Source organism: Podarcis pityusensis, assembly GCF_964106645.2.
Source record: "Podarcis pityusensis genome assembly, chromosome: 14".
In the NCBI taxonomy this organism is placed as follows: Eukaryota; Metazoa; Chordata; class Lepidosauria; order Squamata; family Lacertidae; genus Podarcis; species Podarcis pityusensis.
In genome coordinates this window covers 33,769,762-33,789,711 of record NC_138039.1, presented here as the reverse complement: position 1 = coordinate 33,789,711, position 19,950 = coordinate 33,769,762, and the positions used below count along the sequence as shown (strand labels likewise).

At 47.4% G+C, this 19,950-nt stretch overlaps 1 protein-coding gene across 4 annotated transcripts in view; it reads left to right on the top strand.

Annotated features, from left to right (window-relative positions):
• Positions 1-19,950, top strand: part of PCSK6 (proprotein convertase subtilisin/kexin type 6) — a 106,618-nt gene that overhangs the window by 1,222 nt on the left and 85,446 nt on the right. For 2 of the 4 annotated variants that reach the window (XR_013979214.1, XM_080980336.1), the window contains exon 1: positions 4,320-4,505. The exons of 1 other annotated variant lie outside the window; for it this stretch is intronic. Coding sequence is in view for 1 of the 3 variants with exons in the window: in XM_080980336.1 (XP_080836462.1) it covers positions 4,335-4,505 (171 nt within the window). In the remaining 2 variants the exon portion in view is untranslated. Of the gene's footprint in view, positions 1-2; positions 140-4,319; positions 4,506-19,950 lie in introns of those variants that run through there. One more of the 4 variants, XM_080980338.1, reaches the window with a different exon arrangement.

The window sequence follows — 19,950 nt, the reverse complement described above, 5'->3', positions numbered from 1 at the left end:
TACATCAGTGGAGCAATGGGTTGCCCCGATTATGTATTGGCGCCATCCATCATTGGCGGAGGAAAACCTCTGAGAATGTATTATTCCTGGCACATCATCATCATTCGATAAACAGAAGCACCATGAGCTAAGAGCCACTGTAAGTTCGCAGGCAAGACAAATATCTGCTCCTTAATGGTCCATTCAGGGAAATCGTAGCTCAAATGCGATGAATTCGTATGGGTTATTCTCTGCTGATTTTGCTGTAGCTGGAGGGGCTGCAGATGGAACCAGGGACTGTCTGCAAGAGTGAGGGGTGGGTGGGGAGAAGCACATTTCTGTGGTGGGAGTTGGCCTCTCCCAAACACACACAGGGTTGAGATTGCTCAGCTGCTTGTGACCATGGCAGCACTCAACCTGGTGAAAACAGCCTTAAAACAAGGACAGGCTAAAATCCTTAGCAGAATAGAGAAGCTGAGCTTTTATTTAAAACTCACTCACCCATTTCTAAGCCTTAAAGCAGTGCAGAAAAATGCAAATGTGTGTATGCCCTCTGAATACATACGTATTGAATTCTACCTATTGGTAAATGTTTATTTCCATGCAAAAAGCTTTATGATGAGCCTTAAAGGCAGAGTTAAGAGGGTTTATTTGGTGTTGGTGGTTGGTTGGTTTAGAATTCCACTCTTCCACTGAAAAGATTTCAAAGTGTTTCACTGCTGCTGGATTAAAAAGACCCAAAAGGAACACAGGAAGCTGCCTTATACTGAGTCAGAGCAGTGGTCCATTTAGCTCAATATTGTCTACACTGACTGGCAGTGGCTCTTTGGGGTTTTCAGACAAGGGACACTCTCGACCCTGCCAGATATGGCACCTGGTACCTTTAGCATACTAAGCCATTCAACAATGAGCTACAACCCTGCCCCCAAACCAGTGAATTAGTAAACTCATAGAAACAACTGAAGCTGCCTATATAGTGAGTCAGACTCTTGTTCCATCTAGCCCAGTACTGTCTTCACTGACTGGAAGCTGCTTTCAAGGGTTTCAGTCTCTCCCTGCCTGAAGAAGCCGGGGACTGAAATAGGTAGAGTTGAGTTGAGAAACAACTATTATACACACACATCCTGCTATTATGCACAGGATAGAAGCTTAAATTTGGGGTCCCCTCCAAGCCACTGCCAAGCTTTTGCAGTCCTTTTGCAGAGTTTTGCAGTCAATAATCCCTCATGTTTTTAATAATAATAATAAATTTTATTTATACCCCGCCTCCCCAGCCGAGACCGGGCTCAGGGTGGCTAAACCAAATATATGATACATTAAAAACACAAAATCAAACGATTAGTTTAAAATACAATTCGAATCACATTTAAAATCAGAATAAAATTAAGTGGGAACCCATGAATTATAACCGTAGAGGTAAGGAATTAAAAGTTCACCAGGCCCAGCCACTTGTGTTGAGCCAAGGAGGCCACTTACATACAGGGTCCCATAAAAAGAAGGGGGTCAGACTGTGCCCAGACCAAAGGCCTTGCGGAACAGCTCCGTCTTGCAAGCCCTGCAGCATCCCGTAAACTGAGCAATTGATACATCAACCCTGGGGGTCATAGGTAACACCCAAAAAAACCCAACATTCTCCAATTCACCCCAAACCGGGGCCAAAGTTTTGCAAAACCCCACATTTTGCAGTGTCCTCCAAACTTAGAAATCAGTACTCAGACTGGGGATTTGTAGTTAATGAAGCTGAATAGACCATGTACATGGCAGAGCCAGATGTTGAAAACTGATAAGCTTTGGATAGGTGTTGCAAACCATAATCTGTTCTTAAAGGCCCATCTGCACAGGTGTGAGAGAGAGATGTCACACCATCAACTTAGCATCCCAATCAACATACTGTACAACTGTTGCTTTGTTTTCCAGGCAGTGATGCATTTCCTCTTTATAATCACAGCCACTCATCAAGAGTAAACTTTCCTTTTAAAATGATAAAAGAGACAATGGTCTCCTGCCCTAGACCTGACCCCAAGCCAATCATGTTTTTTTAAGCAAAGGTCAGTGTCCTTTTTTTACAGCAAGGTGCTCGATTCTAGATGTTCTTAGATAAAAGAGTTCTGGTTACAGGTAGGTAGCTGTGTTCATCTGCCATAGTCGAAACAAAATTTAAAAAATCCTTCCAGTAGCACCTTAGAGACCAACTAAGTTTGTTACTGGTATGAGCTTTCGTGTATCTGAAGAAGTGTGCATGCACACGAAAGCTCATACCAACAACAAACTTAGTTGGTCTCTAAGGTGCTACTGGAAGGCATTTTTTTATTTTGTTTAGATAAGAGAGTAATCCATGGACGAGGGAGGGGAATCCTCAAGCCCATGAACACTCCCCAGGAGAGATCCCTCGCTGGCCCAACTTTTAATTTTCCTTGAATGTTTTTGCCTGGCCAGAATGTGTTCTTGAACTCTGATTATGCATCCTGTTGGATGCATGGGAGCTACAGAGGGTGTGTGTGTGTGTGTGTGTGTGTGTGTGTGTGTGTGTGTGTAGAAACTAGCCTACCATGCAAAGGTAAAATTTGCATTCATCACTCCACCTACTTTTGTCTCTGGCTCCACCTAGCACTGCTGTGTGGCCCTTGGAATACGAATGCAGCCCTTGGGCTGAAAAATATTCCACAGCACAGGTCTCAAGGGTGGTCCAGCCCATTTTGCCACCTGCTGCTGCGCCTCGCCTCCCACTTTGGCTGCCGCCAGAATGCCCCCCTTGCTGAAACTTGGAGAAAGGGGGTGCTTCACAAGGCCTTGGTACTCATTGCATTCAGCAGCAGTCTGTCCCACTGCTGAACACCTTTTACTATTAGGAAGATTCTCCCAACAATTTTTAAAAAAATATATTCCACCCCCTGCAATTTCTGCCTGTTGATTTCTAGCCTTGTCCTCTGGAGGAACAGACAAGTTTGCTCTATCTTCTGTGTGACGTGGCATACAGAGAAAAATGTAACTCCTAGTATACTGCTTCTGTGTCTGGAGGTTTTGCTTTATTATCCTGGTTCATGGTCACTGATAGGTCTATAATGAGTTTTGCTTTCCCCCTCCCCATCCAACAGAGACTATGAATTCCCTGGGGCAGAGCCTGGCATTTCTGAGCAACAAGCCTTAAACTCAAATTTAGACACTTGAGGGTATTTGCTTTGTTTCACAACTACTAATTTAAGCATGTAAGAGATGTGACCGAGTGAAACACATTAACTCCTGTGAATGTTGTCATATTAAAACTGAGTTTAAATGTACTTATAAATCAATAAAAAGGTATGTGAACATGCTTTCTCAAATCAGCTAGGACTCTGGATTATTGAGAGGGCCTGGTAGTCACTGATAGTTTTACCTTCCTTGAATTTGTCTCATTCCCTTTTAAGTCTTCCCAAGTTGGGAGCCAGCACTTCACCCCAGGAGTCGAACTCCATGTTTTACGCTGTGTTGAGTACTTTCTTGTCTCTCTACCAATATCCAGCTTCACTGGAAGACCTGGGTTATAGAAGAGGAAAAAGATTTTCCCCTATCCAGTTTCCTCACACCATGCATAGTTTTATGCAACTCAATCATGTTTCCCCCTTTTTTCTGAGCTCGGAAAACCCCCAAACCTTTTCTCACAGGGAATAACTCCCTTGTGGATCTGGATTGCCTTTTTGGGCACCTTGTGGATCTGGGTTGCCTTTTGGGGCACCTTCTGTAATATTTGTGGGTCCGATGACAAAACACCCTGAAAGTGGAAGTTTTGTGAAGAAGCTTTATTCAATGCGGCCTCGAATACCTTCTGCTAAAACGCAAAACTAAAAGCCTAAGCAGCTGCCCAGATCATGTGACCCAGGAGGGGGTGACCGTGAACGACTGATTTGAACCCCAAGCGATCCGCTTTCGCTCGGTTTAGACGGCCAAACCAGTTCTTCCGACTGGGAGGCGGCAGCAACAGCTCCCAAACTCTCCCGCTTTTCCAACAGCGACAAGCTGAAGAAGAGCGCGCGTGGAAGGGCTTCGGCGGCTCCCAGATCCGGGATCGCCTCCTCCCGGCGGCGGGCTTGCCTCCCGCCGGGCCGCCAATCTCGGCTTCTGCTGCGCCGCCGGGATCCCGAGCGGATCCTTCCCCGCCTCCATCTCTCCGTCCGCCCCATCCTCCCCCCCGCCCGCTGCCCGGCTGCGCCCGCCTCAAAAAGACTGCGCTCCCCCCACTGGCCGGCTGAGGCAGGCGGGGGCCTGTCTGCGATTCGCTCGCGCCGGCTTCGGAGCGGGCGTCTGTGCGCGCCGTCGCCGCCAGCGGCTCTCTCGCTGCGCCTCTCCCCGCGCGCAAAGAGCCCTGCGCCGCCGCCACCATGCGCGCCTTCGGGGCTTGCCTGCTCCTCCTCCTGCTGGCGGCGCTGCCCGCTTGCCCGGCCCGGCGCCCCCGGACCGTCTACACCAACCACTGGGCTGTGCGGGTGCTGGGGGGCCCCGACGAGGCGCATCGGCTGGCCTCCGCTTACGGCTACCTGAACCTCGGACAGGTGAGAGAGGCAAAACTTTTCTTTCTTTCCATTCGCTGTTGTGGAACGCGAGGATCCTGCACGAGCGGATCCCGAGTGTGGGGGGTGGGTAGGTGCCGGGGATGATTTTTTTGGGGTGCTCCAAGCTGTTCCCCGTCTATAGTTTCGTAGCAGCGCTGCTCCCCAGAAGGAACTTTCCGTGCGCCCCCGAAGGAACTTTCGGTCCAGTTTTTGGCAACGCTTTGCCGCCGTCTCCCCGCTGGGAGAAACCCAGGAAAGGTGCAGTGTCGACGGTGCCGGTCCGGTTTAAGGCAAGCATTGCTTCTGGATCGAAGGGGGTTAGGTAGAAAAATCCGCACGCGCGTGGCAGGTAGCTGGGTGCAAGTGCAAATCAGGAGCCTTGCCGCACCTTTAAGACTAGCACGTTTAAGGTGCAAGCCTGTACGTGTCTGCTCGGCAGTAAGCCCACATGGAGTTCACTGGGACTTCAGGCAAATGAGCATAGGATCGCCGCAGTATTAAAGCCGGCTTCCTTACATGCAAACTGGGCTCCAGGCAATGAAAGCCAGGAGGACAACGACCCAGTGAAACCAGTGGAATCCTTAACAGGTTCCCGGGTTAAGTACTTAATAGATCCCTGCCAGTTTCTGTGGAAGAGTGAAAACTGAGCATATTCTTAGCTCTCTCTTGGAAACGAATGGGGCTTTAAAAGTGCTGAACTCCAACTGGGTGAGTGCCCTAAGAAAATTGTGGCAGATGTTTTCAGGGGCTGGAGTCCAGTTTTGCAGATGTGTGGTCTGTGTAGGTCTCTCTCTTTCTCTCTCTCCTCTCTCTCTTGCTCTCTCTCGCCCCAGCTTTATTTGGTCCCCATGTTTTGGGGACTTTCACCCCCAGTCGTCCCCATCCAGCATGGCAGTGGTGAGAGATGATGGGAGTTGTAGTCCAACAACATCTGGGGATCTGAGGCTGGGGAAGACTGCCGTAACCTATGAAAATGTACATCACATATGTGAGAGTCATTAAAAAAAAAAGATGCCACAGATTCTTTGCTAGGACTGAATCTCTGGGTTTTAAAATATACAACTACAAAGTGCATAAGACTGATTCTTTTCAGAATGGAGGTTTGTCAGGTCTTTGGGAAGATGCTAGATGCTTGAAAGGTAGAATCCCAGCGTTACAGGTTGTATGTCATTTGGGAGAAGGGCGAGCTACAAGTTGCAGAGACGGAGAAAGCTTTTACGCTTTTACATAGTGAGCTGCCTTATCAGACCATTGCTCTAGCTCTCCCAGCGCTGGCTAGTCTTGAACAGCACTGCCCCTCCAGCTCTCAGGCAAACAGGCCTTTAATTTGATCATGTACCTGGCATTGCTAAGGGTTGAACCCAGGGCGACCTGGCTTCTTCTTAAGTAGGAAGTTTTAAAAGTCCAGGCAGTGTTTCTGTGTTCGGTGCTGGCAATTTGCTGCTGCTGGTTCTGTGGAGGTGGATCCTGGATCAGTGGGAGCCAACAGGAGTTTTCTTCTTCCCTGCATGACCTCTCCCCTTCCCCACCATCTGCATTCTCTGTAGTCATTCCAGTGACACCCCCTACTCAGCCTCAAATCCCTCTCACTCATTAAATCCATCATGACTCTCCCAGGCTATTGTTCTTCCAGATTCTTTCTTTCTTTCTTCAGTCTCCAGAGCTTCTTAGGCTGTGCATACTCCATACATTTAAAGCTTACCCGTCCCGAAGAAGGGAACTGTAGTTTATTCAGATGGGAGTTGTAGCTCTGTGAGTTGTTACCTACAGTTCCTGGCATTCTTTGACTGTATGTGTGTTTTAAATGTGCTATAAATGTACGGAGAGTATTCAGTAGCCTGCCCTCCCCATCCCAATCCCCACCAATTAATTTTCAGCTCAACCCCAACTTTTGCTGAATGGTTCCATCCAACCGGCTCTAGTTGACACATGATAGCAGATGGACCCAAAAGGTAATTAGTCAGCTAAAGCATGACAGAAAACATCTGAGGCGGACTCCGAGGGGAACTGCCAAGTGGAAATGAATCAATATTTAATTTTTGCACAGCAAAATGCACCCTTATCAATTTAATACCGTTTATAAAGCTATTTTATATATTTCTTCCCCAACTGCTGTACGTAAGACTAATCAATTTTTCTGTGGGTGTTGGGTTTTTTTAAGGGTTGGGGTGTGTGACAGTGGAAGGGGGGGAGCGGAGAAGGATTGCTATTAAGATGGAAATGTTTATATTGAGATCACTGCCAAGATTTTTTCATATTTTTTATTTTTTTGGGTAATTGCTTGAACTTTATACTATCTTTGCAGATTTTAATAACAACTCTGCTTGGGGAATTTTTAATTTTTGTTATTTTTAGGTATGCAGGTCATTTAGCGAAGGTGGCAAAAGAACCAGCATGGGACTCATAAAACACACCCGTTGGTGTTTCTTAATTGATTCTGTGAATGTCAGGAAGGGGGCAGAATATCAACAGAAAGCACAAGGGAGCTCTGATTAATGGCTCTCTCTGTGTGTGTTCGTGTGTGTGTGTGTGCAAGTAAGAGAGTGAGATCAAGATCACAATAAGGACAGTGAAACAACCCAGTTGTGACACACTGGAATGTTTAGGTGGTCCCACTCTGAATTCTTTGCATTTCCAGTTTTCATCCAAACTAAGCCAAGTTTCTAGCTCTCGTGCTGTTGTATTTTAAAGCATCTTGAAATCCAGTGAAAACCAGGGAGGAAACACAACAACAACATAAAACCCATTATTATTATTGTCATCATCATCATCATCATCATCATCTCAGTTCTCTTGATTTTTAAGACCAGAATAGGAAGCCAATTTCTCCCCAGATGTTTTTGGGCTACAGTGCCCATAATCTTTGACCATTGAGCATTCTGACTGGGCCTCAGTTTTACCCATGGACGGCCATCTGTCCAGATTTTAATTTGCTGTGAACTAATTTTAAGATTTATTTTAATTAATTGATCACCTGTTTTTATGTTCTTTGTATACTGTGTTAGTTTTATGATGTTAGCCGCCCTGAGCCCGGCTCTGGCCAGGGAGGGCAGGGTACAAATAAAAATGTATTATTATTATTATTGGAGGCAAACAACATCCAGAAGGGCCACAGGTTCCCCATCTCTGCTGTAGGACCTTGGTCAGGAACTAGTAAAACCAAATGGTCACGTTGATAAGAAGTGGGAGGAGAATGGGCCAAAACTATATGATGCCACTACATATGTTTACATACACGTACATGCAACCTGCCAGCGAAGCATCACCTGCATTCTCCAAATAATGTTTTCTCCTGTTGGTCAGATTTGGTCCAGAGGCTGTCAGCTGCTGACCTCCGGTGGAGGAGACTGTGTGAAGTGGCATAGAAGAGGGGGAGGGAACCCAGTCCTCCCAGTAGCTGAAAACCTGATCCAGCCTTATGGCTTGAGGAACCTCAGTCCCAAGGGCCAAGTGTGGCTCCTAGGCCTCTCTGCTAACCATTGTTCTTACTGGCCCAGTTTTGCACCCTCCTTGAATGTTTTTGCCTGGCTGGAGGAATAGGGAGGTGAGTGTGTGTAGAAGCTCACCTACTGCATAAAGTAAATTCACATTTGTTGCTTCATCCATTTTTGCCAGCAGCCCCCACCTGCCACTGCCATGTGGCCCCCAGAAGCCTGCATGGAAGAGGATGCAGTTTTCAGGTTGCAAACGATTCCCCACTCCTGAGTTGCCGTTTAGTGGGGGAGCAGCCATTGGCACGTGCTTCTTACAGCATATGCCATTCAGGCAGGAGTAGCGGGTGGTGAAATGGCACCACCCACCCACGTGGTCATGTAGAAATGACCTTTCCTTTCTGGGAGTTTGCCAGTGGGTATGTAGAGAGGCCTCCACCCACCTGAAAAATACTTCGCTCTAGAGTCTCGTCATGGCCATTTCTCTTGGGAAGATGATCTCACAAGATGATGGAGCAGCAGATTGAATCAGTGTAACTTCCTGCATTTGTAAAAATTCTGGGCTGATGTCTCACCCTCCAGGAGATATGAAAACTGTGAAGCATCACAGGGTGGGAGCCCTGCATGCTGCTGGCCAAGGCAGCCCGTTGCTGGGGGTGGGAGAAGAGAGAGAGAGCGAATACCCCCATAAATAAGAACGTAAGAATACACGAGCATAAGAGGAGTCTGCTTCTGTTGGGCCAGGCCAATGGCCCATCTAGTCCAGCATCCTGTTCTCACAGTGGCCCGCTAGATGCTTGTGGGAAACCTGCAAGCAAAACCTGAGCATGAGAGCCCTTTCCTCTTGTATTGTTTCCATCCAGGCATGCCGAGTTGGGCCCAATCGTGGAGGCAGCGCATAGCCATCATGGCTAGTGGCCACTCATAACCTTAGTCCTTCATGAATTTGTCCAGTTCTCTTTTAAAGCCATCCAAATTGCTAGCCATCACTACCTTCTGTAGGAGTGAGTTCTATAGTTTAACTACGCCCTGCTTGAAGAAGTGTTTTTCTTCTATTTATCCTGAATCTTCCAGCATTCAGCTTCATTGGGGAGGCTGTGAGTTCCAATGTTATGCGAGAGAGAGAGAGAGAGAGAGAAAGTAAGGAAGAAAGGAAGGTGAACATAGGAAGCCACTTCACACTGGTCATTCTAGCTCAGTGTCATCTGCACTCATTGGCAGTGGCTCAGAAAAGCGACGTTCTCAGGCTACCTGAAGATGCCAAAGGTTGGACCTGGGACCATTTGCCTGCAAAACACTGACCTACAGCTCTTCCCTGTACATGATGAGACCAGAGTTCTATCTAGCTCACAAAACTACAATTCCCATAGTTCCCTGGGAAGAATGATTGATTGTTAAAACCACTCTGGGAGCTGCGCTTAACAAATTCCAGCTCCCAGAATTCTTTGGGGGGCGCCATGCTTGTTAAAAAGGGACGTGGGTGGTGCTGTGGGTTAAACCACTGAGCCTAGGACTTGCCGATCAGAAGGTCGGTGGTTCGAATCCCCGTGACGGGGTGAGCTCCCGTTGCTCAGTCCCTGCTCCTGCCAACATAGCAGTTCGAAAGCACGTCAAAGTGCAAGTAGATAAATAGGTACTGCTCCGGCGGGAAGGTAAACGGCGTTTCCGTGCGCTGCTCTGGTTCGCCAGAAGCGGCTTAGTCATGCTGGCCACATGACCCAGAAGCTGTACGCCGGCTCCCTCGGCCAGTAAAGCAAGATGAGCGCTGCAACCCCAGAGTTGTCTGTGACTGGACCTAATAGTCAGGGGTCCCCTTTACCCTTTATGCTTCTTAAAAGTGGTACCATAGCATTTTAAATGTAGGGAGTGAATGTGGCTATGCTGCTGTTTTAGAGTTGTGTGCATTCTTTATTAATATTATGGACCTGCTGCTACCTTCTTATTTATGGGGTGTCTTCACTCCCTCCCCTCCCCCATGTGGACAAGGCTATGTGCTACCTCCATTTTTTTGAGGCAGTAGTTAAATTTCTATACCACCCTTTATTTGAGAATCTCAGGGCAGTTTACAATACAAAAACACACACCATACAAAACAAACAAAAACAATACCCCCTCCCACAGCTTAAAAGGCCATAGATTGTTTAATTACGGTAGCTGGGGAGAAGGGGAATGTTTCTGCCTGGTGCCTGTAGATATGTAACAAAGGTAGCAGGTGAGCCTCCGTGGGGAGAGCATTTGGCAAGTGGGGAGCCACTGCAGAAAAGGCCCGTTCTCATGTTGACACCCTCCAGACCTTTTGTGGAGGAGGCACATGAAGAAGAGCCTCAGATGAGGAACACAGGGTAATTATATAATTAGAGTTTGCTCAAAAAGAGAAAACCCAGCCTGCTCTCTCAAGGGCAGAAGTAAGTTATTATGAACTTGTAATGTATACAGGCTTTCTCAAGGGGTTTGGGGCGGAGCAGGGCGAGGGGAGCTGGGGTTAACAAATGCATGCGAACGACAGACACAAGCAATCAAACAGAGTTTAAAGATAAGCTCTTTTTGTAATTCAAACCATAGCGTCTTGCAGTGTTTCCACATGGAGTGTTATCATCCGTGACGGAAACCAGTAAAGAGCAGGGTGCTTTAATCTAAATAGAATTTTTCTTTGCATCACAAATCTTGTCCCAATAGCAGTAACGGGCAGTGATTTTGGTGCTCTGCAAAAGATTATCTCATCCTTTTGTGCTTGCGTGTCTCAGTGGTCTGCCGTGCCTCTGGACTGACAATTTAGATTGGGCTTTCCCTGAGAAAGCTGGAGGGCAAGGGGGAAACCATTTTTGGCTCGTGCTTTCTAGGTAGGGGAAAGTGGAAGTACGGATGAGTCCACAGCCTCTTTCCAGGCTTAAAAAACCGTTGCAGACTTCCACTGGCTGAACTCTGCTTCTGTCAATACATGGGCAGGTTGCAGGATACAGAGGCAGACCATTGATCTACAGTGGTACCTCAGGTTAATTACTTAATTCGTTCCGGAGCGTCTGTAACCTGAAGCATCTGTAACCCAAGGTACCACTGTATTTATCTCAGTAACGGCTATGCTGGCAGGCAGTGGCTGTTCAGGGTTTCAGGCAAGGGGCATCCCCAGTCCTCCTTGCAGATGCCAGGGATTGACCCTGGCATACAAAGTAGATGTTCTGCCACTGAGCTACAGCTGTTCCCCACTACTTCCTAAATCTTTTTCTTATGCCCTTCAGTTGCAAAGAACAAAGTTGGTGGGTTGGGGCCGGTGGGGGCCAGTTATCCTAGCTTATTGCTTTCCTTGTGGGCTCTGCACTCTTTTGCGGTTCACTGCTCCTCTGCCCAGGTGGCACAGTAATTTGTCTTGGTGCTAAAAAGGATCCGTTATAAATTCTGGCTTGACTTTTAAATTTCAGCCTTGTTCCAGTATAATTAAGCTGGCAGATGTTTGGGTGCAGGAGTGCGAGGGAAGGAACACCAAACCCTGTAAACCACTGTTGGAACCAAAGCTGCCAAAGAGTGGTGGTATATCAATTTTTAAAAATAAAACAAAAATAAAACGGGGATTTCTTGCTGGAAGCTTAAATTGGAGGTTTTCCTTAAAAGCCCATTGCAATGGAAGTTTGAGAGCAAGTGTGGCATTGAGTCAAATGTTGGGCTTGATCTGGGCTTAGATCTCTGCTTATCCATGAAATTCACATAGACTGAGTGGCTCAGTCTGCCTTGCAGTATTCTTGAAAAGATGAAATGAGGGTGGGCAGTCATTCCCATGTCACCCTGAGGCACAATACTATTGTGATTCTTCACAGGGCTTTTTTCCCCAGCTGGAACTCAATTCCTGCACCTCTCAGGTGGGTGCCATTGCCATTCTAAGAGAACAAGGGAGGTGTTCATGAGGAATTCCAGCACCTCTTTTTGCCTAACTTGTTGGCCTGCTCCAGAATTTACCCAACAATATATTTAGACCAGAGTGCTCCAAACTTGGGTCTCCAGCTGTTTTTGCACTACAACCCCCATCATCCCTGACCACTGGTCCTGCTAGCTAGGGATGATGGGAGTTGTAGTACAACAAACAGCTGCAGACCCAAGTTTGGGAAACCCTGATTTAGACTATGCCATGTGCCTGTAGTCCATTGTGTGTTTTGCTTGCTCCAGAATCCTATTTGGAACTCCACCGTTTGCCTTTGAACTAACTGGGCAGGTGAATATCCCTCAGGCTCACATTTACCATCATGACTGGAAGCCGTAGGTGACCAGGAGTTGCATGCAGGTGCATGAGCAAGATGGTTGAGTGAGTCAACCTGGCACTCTCCTAATGTTTTGGGCTACATCTCCCACCTGTCTCAGCCATTGTGGCCACCGAGTTGGTGCAAGCTGCTCTAGTGGCACTTGCACTTCTTTCATTTGTGGGTGACTCATGCTTGAGTGAGCCTGACAGGCACCTGCATGTTTAGGGGAGTGTCTCCTATATCAGGTTGAGGGTGGGGTGTGTGAGGCAGAGGAGGACCAAGGCCTAGGCAACCTGCAGCTAGCACAAGAAGCAGCTGCAGTGGAGTCTGCTAGTTACTCAGACCAGCAAGCGAGGCAACATTTACTCCATACGTTCAAACCACTATTGTACCACTTAAACAGCCATGGCTTCCCCCAAAGAATTCTGGGAGCTGTAGTTTGTTAAAGGTGCTGAGAGTTGTTAGGAGGCCCCATTCCTCTCACAGAGCTACAGTTTCCAGAGTTCCTGGGAAGAGGGACTGACTGTTAAATCACTCTGGGAATTGTAGCTGTGTGAGGGGAATGAAGGTCTCCTGACAACTCTCAGCACCTTAAAAAAAACTATGGCTCCCAGAATTCTTCAGGGAAGCCTGTTCAAAGTGGTAAGGTAAAGGTAAAGGTACCCCTGCCCGTACGGGCCAGCCGTACTCTAAGGTTGTGCACCCATCTCACTTAAGAGGCCGGGGGCCAGCGCTGTCCACAGACACTTCCGGGTCACGTGGCCAGCGTGACGAAGCTGCTCTGGCGAGCCAGCACCAGCGCAGCACACGGAAACGCCGTTTACCTTCCCGCTATAAAGCGGTACCTATTTATCTACTTGCACTTAGGGGTGCTTTTGAACTGCTAGGTGGGCAGGAGCTGGGACCGAAAGACGGGAGCTCACCCCGCCGCGGGGATTCGAACCACCGACCATACGATCGGCAAGTCCTAGGCACTGAGGTTTTACCCACAGCGCCACCCGCGTCCCCGTTCAAAGTGGTATTGGTGCTTTAATGTGTGAATGTGGCCCAAGTCAGACTCAGAAGCTGTCTAAAGTCGTCTTACCTGTTTTTGGAACGCTGAGGTCCAGTGTGGCATAGTGTAGGGCACCGGACTAGGAGCAGGGAGATCAGGGTTCAAATCCTTGTTCAGCCATTTAGATCTCTGGATAGTCTTGGGCCAGCCACTATCTCTCAGCCTAATTTACCTTGTGGGGTTGGCTAAGGATAAAATGGGGAGTTGGAGAACCATGTAATGCCACCTTGAGCTTCTTGGGGGAAAGGTTTGGTATAAAGGTAAAAATAACCCTGGCTTGGGCCCAGGCTGCCTAAAAGAACGTATCTCTCGAAATGCTAAGATCCTCAGGTGAGTCTGGGTGCTGAGATCCTCAGGTGAGCATCTTATCTGGGTCCCGTTAACATCAGAAGCATGGTTGGTGGTAACACAAAAGAGACCCTTTTACTGCAGCTGCTTCCATATAGCAGAATTCCCTCCCAAGAGATTTTAGATTGGCTCCTTCTTTGTTGTTCTTCCGCCAGCAGGCCAAGACCTTCCTCTTCAGTCAGGCCTTTGAAAACGAAGGTGCAGATGATTCTGATCACTGATGGGCTGCTGTCAGGGCAAACTTCTTTCAGTGGCTGGTTCTAAATGTGTTCTGATGTATCCTAATTATTGTTCTTAACTGCTTTGTTTGTCTTAACTTTGCATTTTATAATGTTGTTTTTAAATGTTGTAAGCTGCCCTGAATCTCAGCTTTGGAGGAAGGTGGGATATAAATTCTACTACTAATAATAATAAAAAACAATAAGATGTTGTGTACCAAATCCACATCTTATTCACTTTAGGTCCTAGGTTCAGGACCTGATGTGGGCTTGAGGCCTGAAAACCGCCTAACAGGCACAGGTGAGGAAGCTTCCACCTTTGGCATTAAACCCCACAATCAGAGTACCAGAGAAGGTACTTCCTGTCTCTTGGGCATTCTTGCTTCTGCAGCCTCTGCTGTCAACAATATGTGGAAGTGCCCCAACCCGTAGACCATCCTTCTCCATTATGACTTCTTTTGAGCTCAGCTGGTCCGTGATGCATAACGTCCTTGGTCCAGTTTCACTAAATAGTGATGAATGGTTCCTTCAGTGCCTGGCAGTTAACACTTAGTCGGATGGAATTGGCAGGGCCCCATTTCCATGGCAACCGAGCGAGCCGTACCCTTCATGTGCAAATGGTGGCATTGCAAGGCAAAAATAACACTTTCTCATTGTTTTGAGACTTGCTTGCTGCAGACGTAAACACCCAGAGCTGAGTGGTGCCAATCTGGGGGCTTTGTGACAACAAAGCAGAAATATGCAAAAGAAGGCAAAAAAAACCAAAACCAAAAAGGGACTTTTGCTCTTCAGGAAAACAATAAAACCTACATTGGTTTGAGTTAAAAGCCTAATTGGTGCATGGACTTCTGTCATAGCAGCGTAACATTATTCATCACTTTTGCAAATGGATATTAACATTGCTGATTGCTTCTATTGCTAGCTAATACTTTCAGGCCCATGGAAGAATGCAGATGAAAATCTAGTGTGCTGTACCTTCTGATAGCTGCCTGTTTCTGAACTATGCTTGGCACCTGGCTCCAGAGTGCCACTGATGCTGCTGGGAAAGCAGAAGCACAGGAGCTGTCTGCCCAGTGTTTCCTTCCATCACTAAATGTATGGGACAAATTGTCACTTGTCCAATGGTTGGGCTGGCCATACAGGAGAGGACAAAGTCATCCTCTGGATATTGTGGGGCCCCAGCTCCCCTCTTCCCTGATCACTTGCAGTGCTGCCTGTGACTGATGGAAGGCCACAGCTCCCACCCCAGATTTAGAAGATTAGCCAGGCAAGGACGTTACTTCAGGCAGTACCAAAAACGAAACAAACAAAAAATGTTTGCAATGTGATCATTGCTTATCTCAAATGGTGAAGACTGTTCTTAGCCTCTAAAATTCATCAGGGATCTTAATAGGGCTGGAAAAGTCCCTTTCCTGAGATCTTGGACAGCTACTTCAAGTCGGAATAAGACAATTTTATTCTCAGTTAGGTCTATGGAACTTGCAGTCCAGCAACCTCTGTAGGGCCACAGGTGCCCCTTCCCACGGCTAGATGTACCCAGCTTCTTATGTGTTCAAAAACTGTTTCCTAAAACCAACTAAATGTATCTAAATTCTCATGGCCCTAATCTTTGTGCATTGGAAGGGTATGCTTCTGTGCACTTTAATAATATCAGATTTCGTATGGCGTTTGCAAGAGCCTGTGATAATTAGGGATGAGCTAATTAATTTTGGTTTCTTGCGGTTTCTCATTTTTCTACTATTAAGTTCAATTCTCCACATTTCTGCATCAGTGTGCTTAATAAAAAAAGATGTCATGAAAATTCACTAGCCTTTTAGTGTGAATTTAATGTGAATAATTGCCACATTCTTACATGTGATTATACGTAATGTACAATTTTTGTGTGGAGCAATTTCCCCTAGTATCGTTCTTGCATGTTATTTTCGGTGTGTGTGTGTGTGTGTGTGTGTGTGTGTATATATACACACACACACACACACACACACACACAGGTTACATACGCTTCAGGTTACAGACTCCGCTAATCCGGAAATAGTGCTTCAGGTTAAGAACTTTGCTTCAGGATGAGAACAGAAATTGTGCTCAGGCGGCGCAGCGGGAGGCCCCATTAGCTAAAGTGGTGCTTCAGGTTAAGAACAGTTTCAGGTTAAGAACGGACCTCCAGAACGAATTAAGTACTTAACCCGAGGTACTACTGTGTATATATATATGGATATGAGAACACACACACACACACACACATATATATATATATATATATATATATGAATGAATATATGACATCTGGGAAGAAGGACTGATACACCACTCTGGTAATTCCACCCTGTAACAACTCTCAGCACCCTTAACAAGGTACAGCTCCTAGGATTCTTTGGCTGAAGCCATGACTGTTTAAAGTGGTACCATAGTGCTTTAAATATATGGTGCAGATGTGTCCCTATTGATATAGCTACATAGAGCCTTGCATGCAGAAAGACGCATGTTCAATCCCCAACATCTCTAGGTGGGATTTGGTAAGACTACAGTGAAACCTTGGTTGTCAAACATAATCCGTTCTGGAAGACCGTTCAACTTCCAAGACGTTCAACAACCGAGGCGCAAAGGGCAGTTGGCAAAGTTAATGGAGAAAATTGAGAAATGCCCGTTTGACTTCTGAAGTGCGTTCGAAAACGGAAGCATTTACTTATGAGCTTTCGATGTTTGGCTTCTGAAACATTTGGCAGTCGAGACGTTCGAAAACCGAGGTTCCACTGTATCTGAAAAACTAGAGCATACCCTCTGTGCTGGTCCCGGGGCTAACTGAGAGGCGAGGTCTGAGTCCAGTCCGAGGTCCATGGTGTAGTATGGAGGCTGTCCATCAAAGCTATAGCTGGGTCCAAGGCAGGGAGTCGGGTGGGGTCAGGAACTCTGGCAGAAGAGCAGGACAGGGTGCAGGCAGGAACAGGCTAGCAACAACATTGCTCCCGCAACCTGGGACTGGGGCTGGCCGGCTTTTATCTGCCCCGGGGCATAGGGTGGCCCCGGTCCACAGGTGACTTGCCTCTACTGGCCTGGAGGCGAGCACTCCTCCTGCAGGAACTTAGTTCCCTCCGCCTCTCTGCCCTGAGCCTCTGCAGCTCAGGAGAGGCTGGAGGGTTACTGGACCCAGAGGCAACCTCCTCTTCCCCTGACGGGGCTGAGAGTGGAGCACCTGCAGGCAATGGGTCCTCCATCACCTCTGGAGCCAGAGCAGACTCAGCTGATGCCTGCACCTGAGGATCCAGCACAGGTGAGGACCCTTCAGGCTCAGGCCCCAGCCCCGGCTAAGCTGGTTCTGGAGGCAGGGACTCCTGTGCAGGCTGGGATTCCTCAGGTTCAGCCTCATGAGTCCGAATCCCAGGCCATCACACCCTCCAACATTTCTCTGATGAAAATAGGGGTGTCCTAAAGGAAAAGTGATTACGCGGGTGGCACTGTGGGTAAAACCTCAGTGCCTAGGACTTGCCGATCACATGGTCGGCGGTTCGAATCCCCGTGGCGGGGTGCGCTCCCGTCGTTCGGTTCCAGCGCCTGCCAACCTAGCAGTTCGAAAGCACCCTCGGGTGCAAGTAGATAAATAGGGAACGGTTACCAGCGGGAAGGTAAATGGCGTTCCGTGTGCTGCGCTGGCTCGCCAGATGCAGCTTGTCATGCTGGCCAAGTGACCCGGAAGTGTCTGCGGACAGCGCTGGCTCCCGGCCTCTTAAGTGAGATGAGCGCACAACCCTAGAGTCTGGCAAGACTGGCCCGTACGGGCAGGGGTACCTTTACCTAAAGGAAAAGTGAGACATTCCAGGATCAGATAAAAAACTGGGATACGTAGCTTCTGTAAATCTGGTACCATCCCTGGATAATAGAGACACTTGGAGAGTCTGCTAGAGAGCTGCTGTGGAGCAGACAACAGTGAACTATAGAGACAAATAATTTGACTAGGTATAAGACAGCTTGTTGTTTAATATCTGAGCAGGAAACAGACAGGAGAGGTCCAAGATCACACCATGAGTTCCATGGCTAAGCAGAGATTGGAACTTTGGTCTCCCAGATCAGGGCCTAGTCCAGCGCTCTAATCACTACACCGTCCTACCTCTTTGCCCATCATCCAGACAAGCCAGAGCCATTATCAACATTCTGGGGCACATTCACGCCAGGTAAAAGCACTTGAAAAGTGTGCAAATCAGAGCCAATGAAGGATGTGGCCAGAAAAATTTCAAGGGCCCCAGAGAGAGACCTGAAGGGTCGCATTCGGGCCCACGGTTTCCCACACCTGATTGTAAGATAGGGGACATTCCAGAGGAGGTCAAGGAAGAAGCTTCCTAGACAGATTTTGGAAGTGAATCTTGCCATTCAAACTGGGATAACTTCCCAGATACGTCTTCCTGGACCGGCAAGAAATCTTCCTTGGAAGATTTCGTCTGCTCACTAGTCCAAGGGAAGACATCCTTTGCCCGAAGGAAACTGTATTTCCATAGCTTAACTTGGTTTCTCTTTTCTTTCTTTTGCTTTTTCGTTTTGGCCTTGAATTCCTTTCCCTCTTCTGCCCCAACAGCTGCTTGTTTTCTTCTGCTCTTTCGCTAGTGGTGCATTTCAAACCTTGCGTTTAGATTTTACAAATGACAAACACAGGGGACTGCGTAGCTCTTCGCGGGTGGCGGGGAATGTGAGTGCTTCCTTTGCCTTGCTTGTTTATGAATTTAATTTATACTAAAAATGAAGACCCCAGGGGTTGCAGATTAGAAATAGATTTAGAGGTTAGAACTAAATGAACATAATAAAGACTGGAAAATGTAAACTCTTAACAGCAGGGGGGAGGGGGAGAATACTGCAGGAAAGGGAAAAAATGACTACCCAGCAATGGGGATTGGAGATGGATGCTGGAGAGAGATGCATTTGAATTGCAAACATCTGACGTAGTTTGGTCAGATATTTAATGCAGTTTGCACATGCACACGCAAATTGTAATATCTGTATCGGGATGGCGAGCCCAGTTGTGTCCAAGGTTGTGAGAGGGGGGCATCAAAGGCCTGTTACTATTTCTGCAGCAGGGTCTGTGTCTCCAGCATCCTAGAGCCATCCCATCAGTGTGAAAGGGGACCTTTTTAGCCACCCTGAGTTCCAAAACTAAGCATTTCGGAACACAGAGGCTTCAGTTTTAAGAAAATGGTGTGCAAGTTCTGTTATGTACAGTGGAAGACACAGCTTAAGTCACTCCAAAAGAAGGTAAGGCAGCACTCCATATCATTTGCCCATGTATGTGCATAGAAAACGGTAGATCTAACTGAAAGACGACATGTGGATCAATGCATTGATAATAATAATAATAATTTTATACAGTGGTAGCTCGGGTTACGAACTTAATTGTTCCGGAGGTCCGTTCTTAACCCGAAACCGTTCTTAACCTGAGGCATGCTTTCGCTAATAGGGCCTCCTGCTGCCAGTGCACAATTTCCGTTCTCATCCTGGGGCAAAGTTTGCAACCGGGAGCAATTACTTCTGGGTTAGCAGAGTTTGTAACCCGAAGCATTTGTAACCCGAGGTACCACTGTACAGTGGTACCTCGGGTTAAGTACTTAATTCGTTCTGGAGGTCCGTTCTTAACCTGAAACTGTTCTTAACCTGAAGCACCACTTTAGCTAATGGGGCTTCCTGCTGCCGCCGCGCCACCAATGCACGATTTCTGTTCTCATCCTGAAGCAAAGTTCTTAACCTGAGGTACTATTTCTGGGTTAGCGGAGTCTGTAACCTGAAGCATATGTAACCTGAAGCATATGTAACCCGAGGTACCACTGTAATTGTAAGCATATTGTATAATCTTAGAAGGGATGTGGGCAAGATTGTGAGATCTTGATGGAATCCCAGTGGGGCGGTAGAAACCAGGCTCACTCCCACTGCTGCTGCCACAGTGAGGAGAAGTGGTGGTGCCTTGCAGCAAGACCCCACGAAATCTCGCAGAACTCTGCACAAGATCTTGCAGGACTCTGCGAGTTCTCGTTGCCGCTTCACTTTCTGCTGTTGCTACCAACACCTCTGGACTCCACGCTGCAACATCTATTTCTGTGTTGGAACCCGGAAGCTGCAGCACTGAACCGTTTTGGACGGGCCACCTCTGGGTGTGGATGTGATTATCGTGAAAGGACCCTGCTCTTCTGA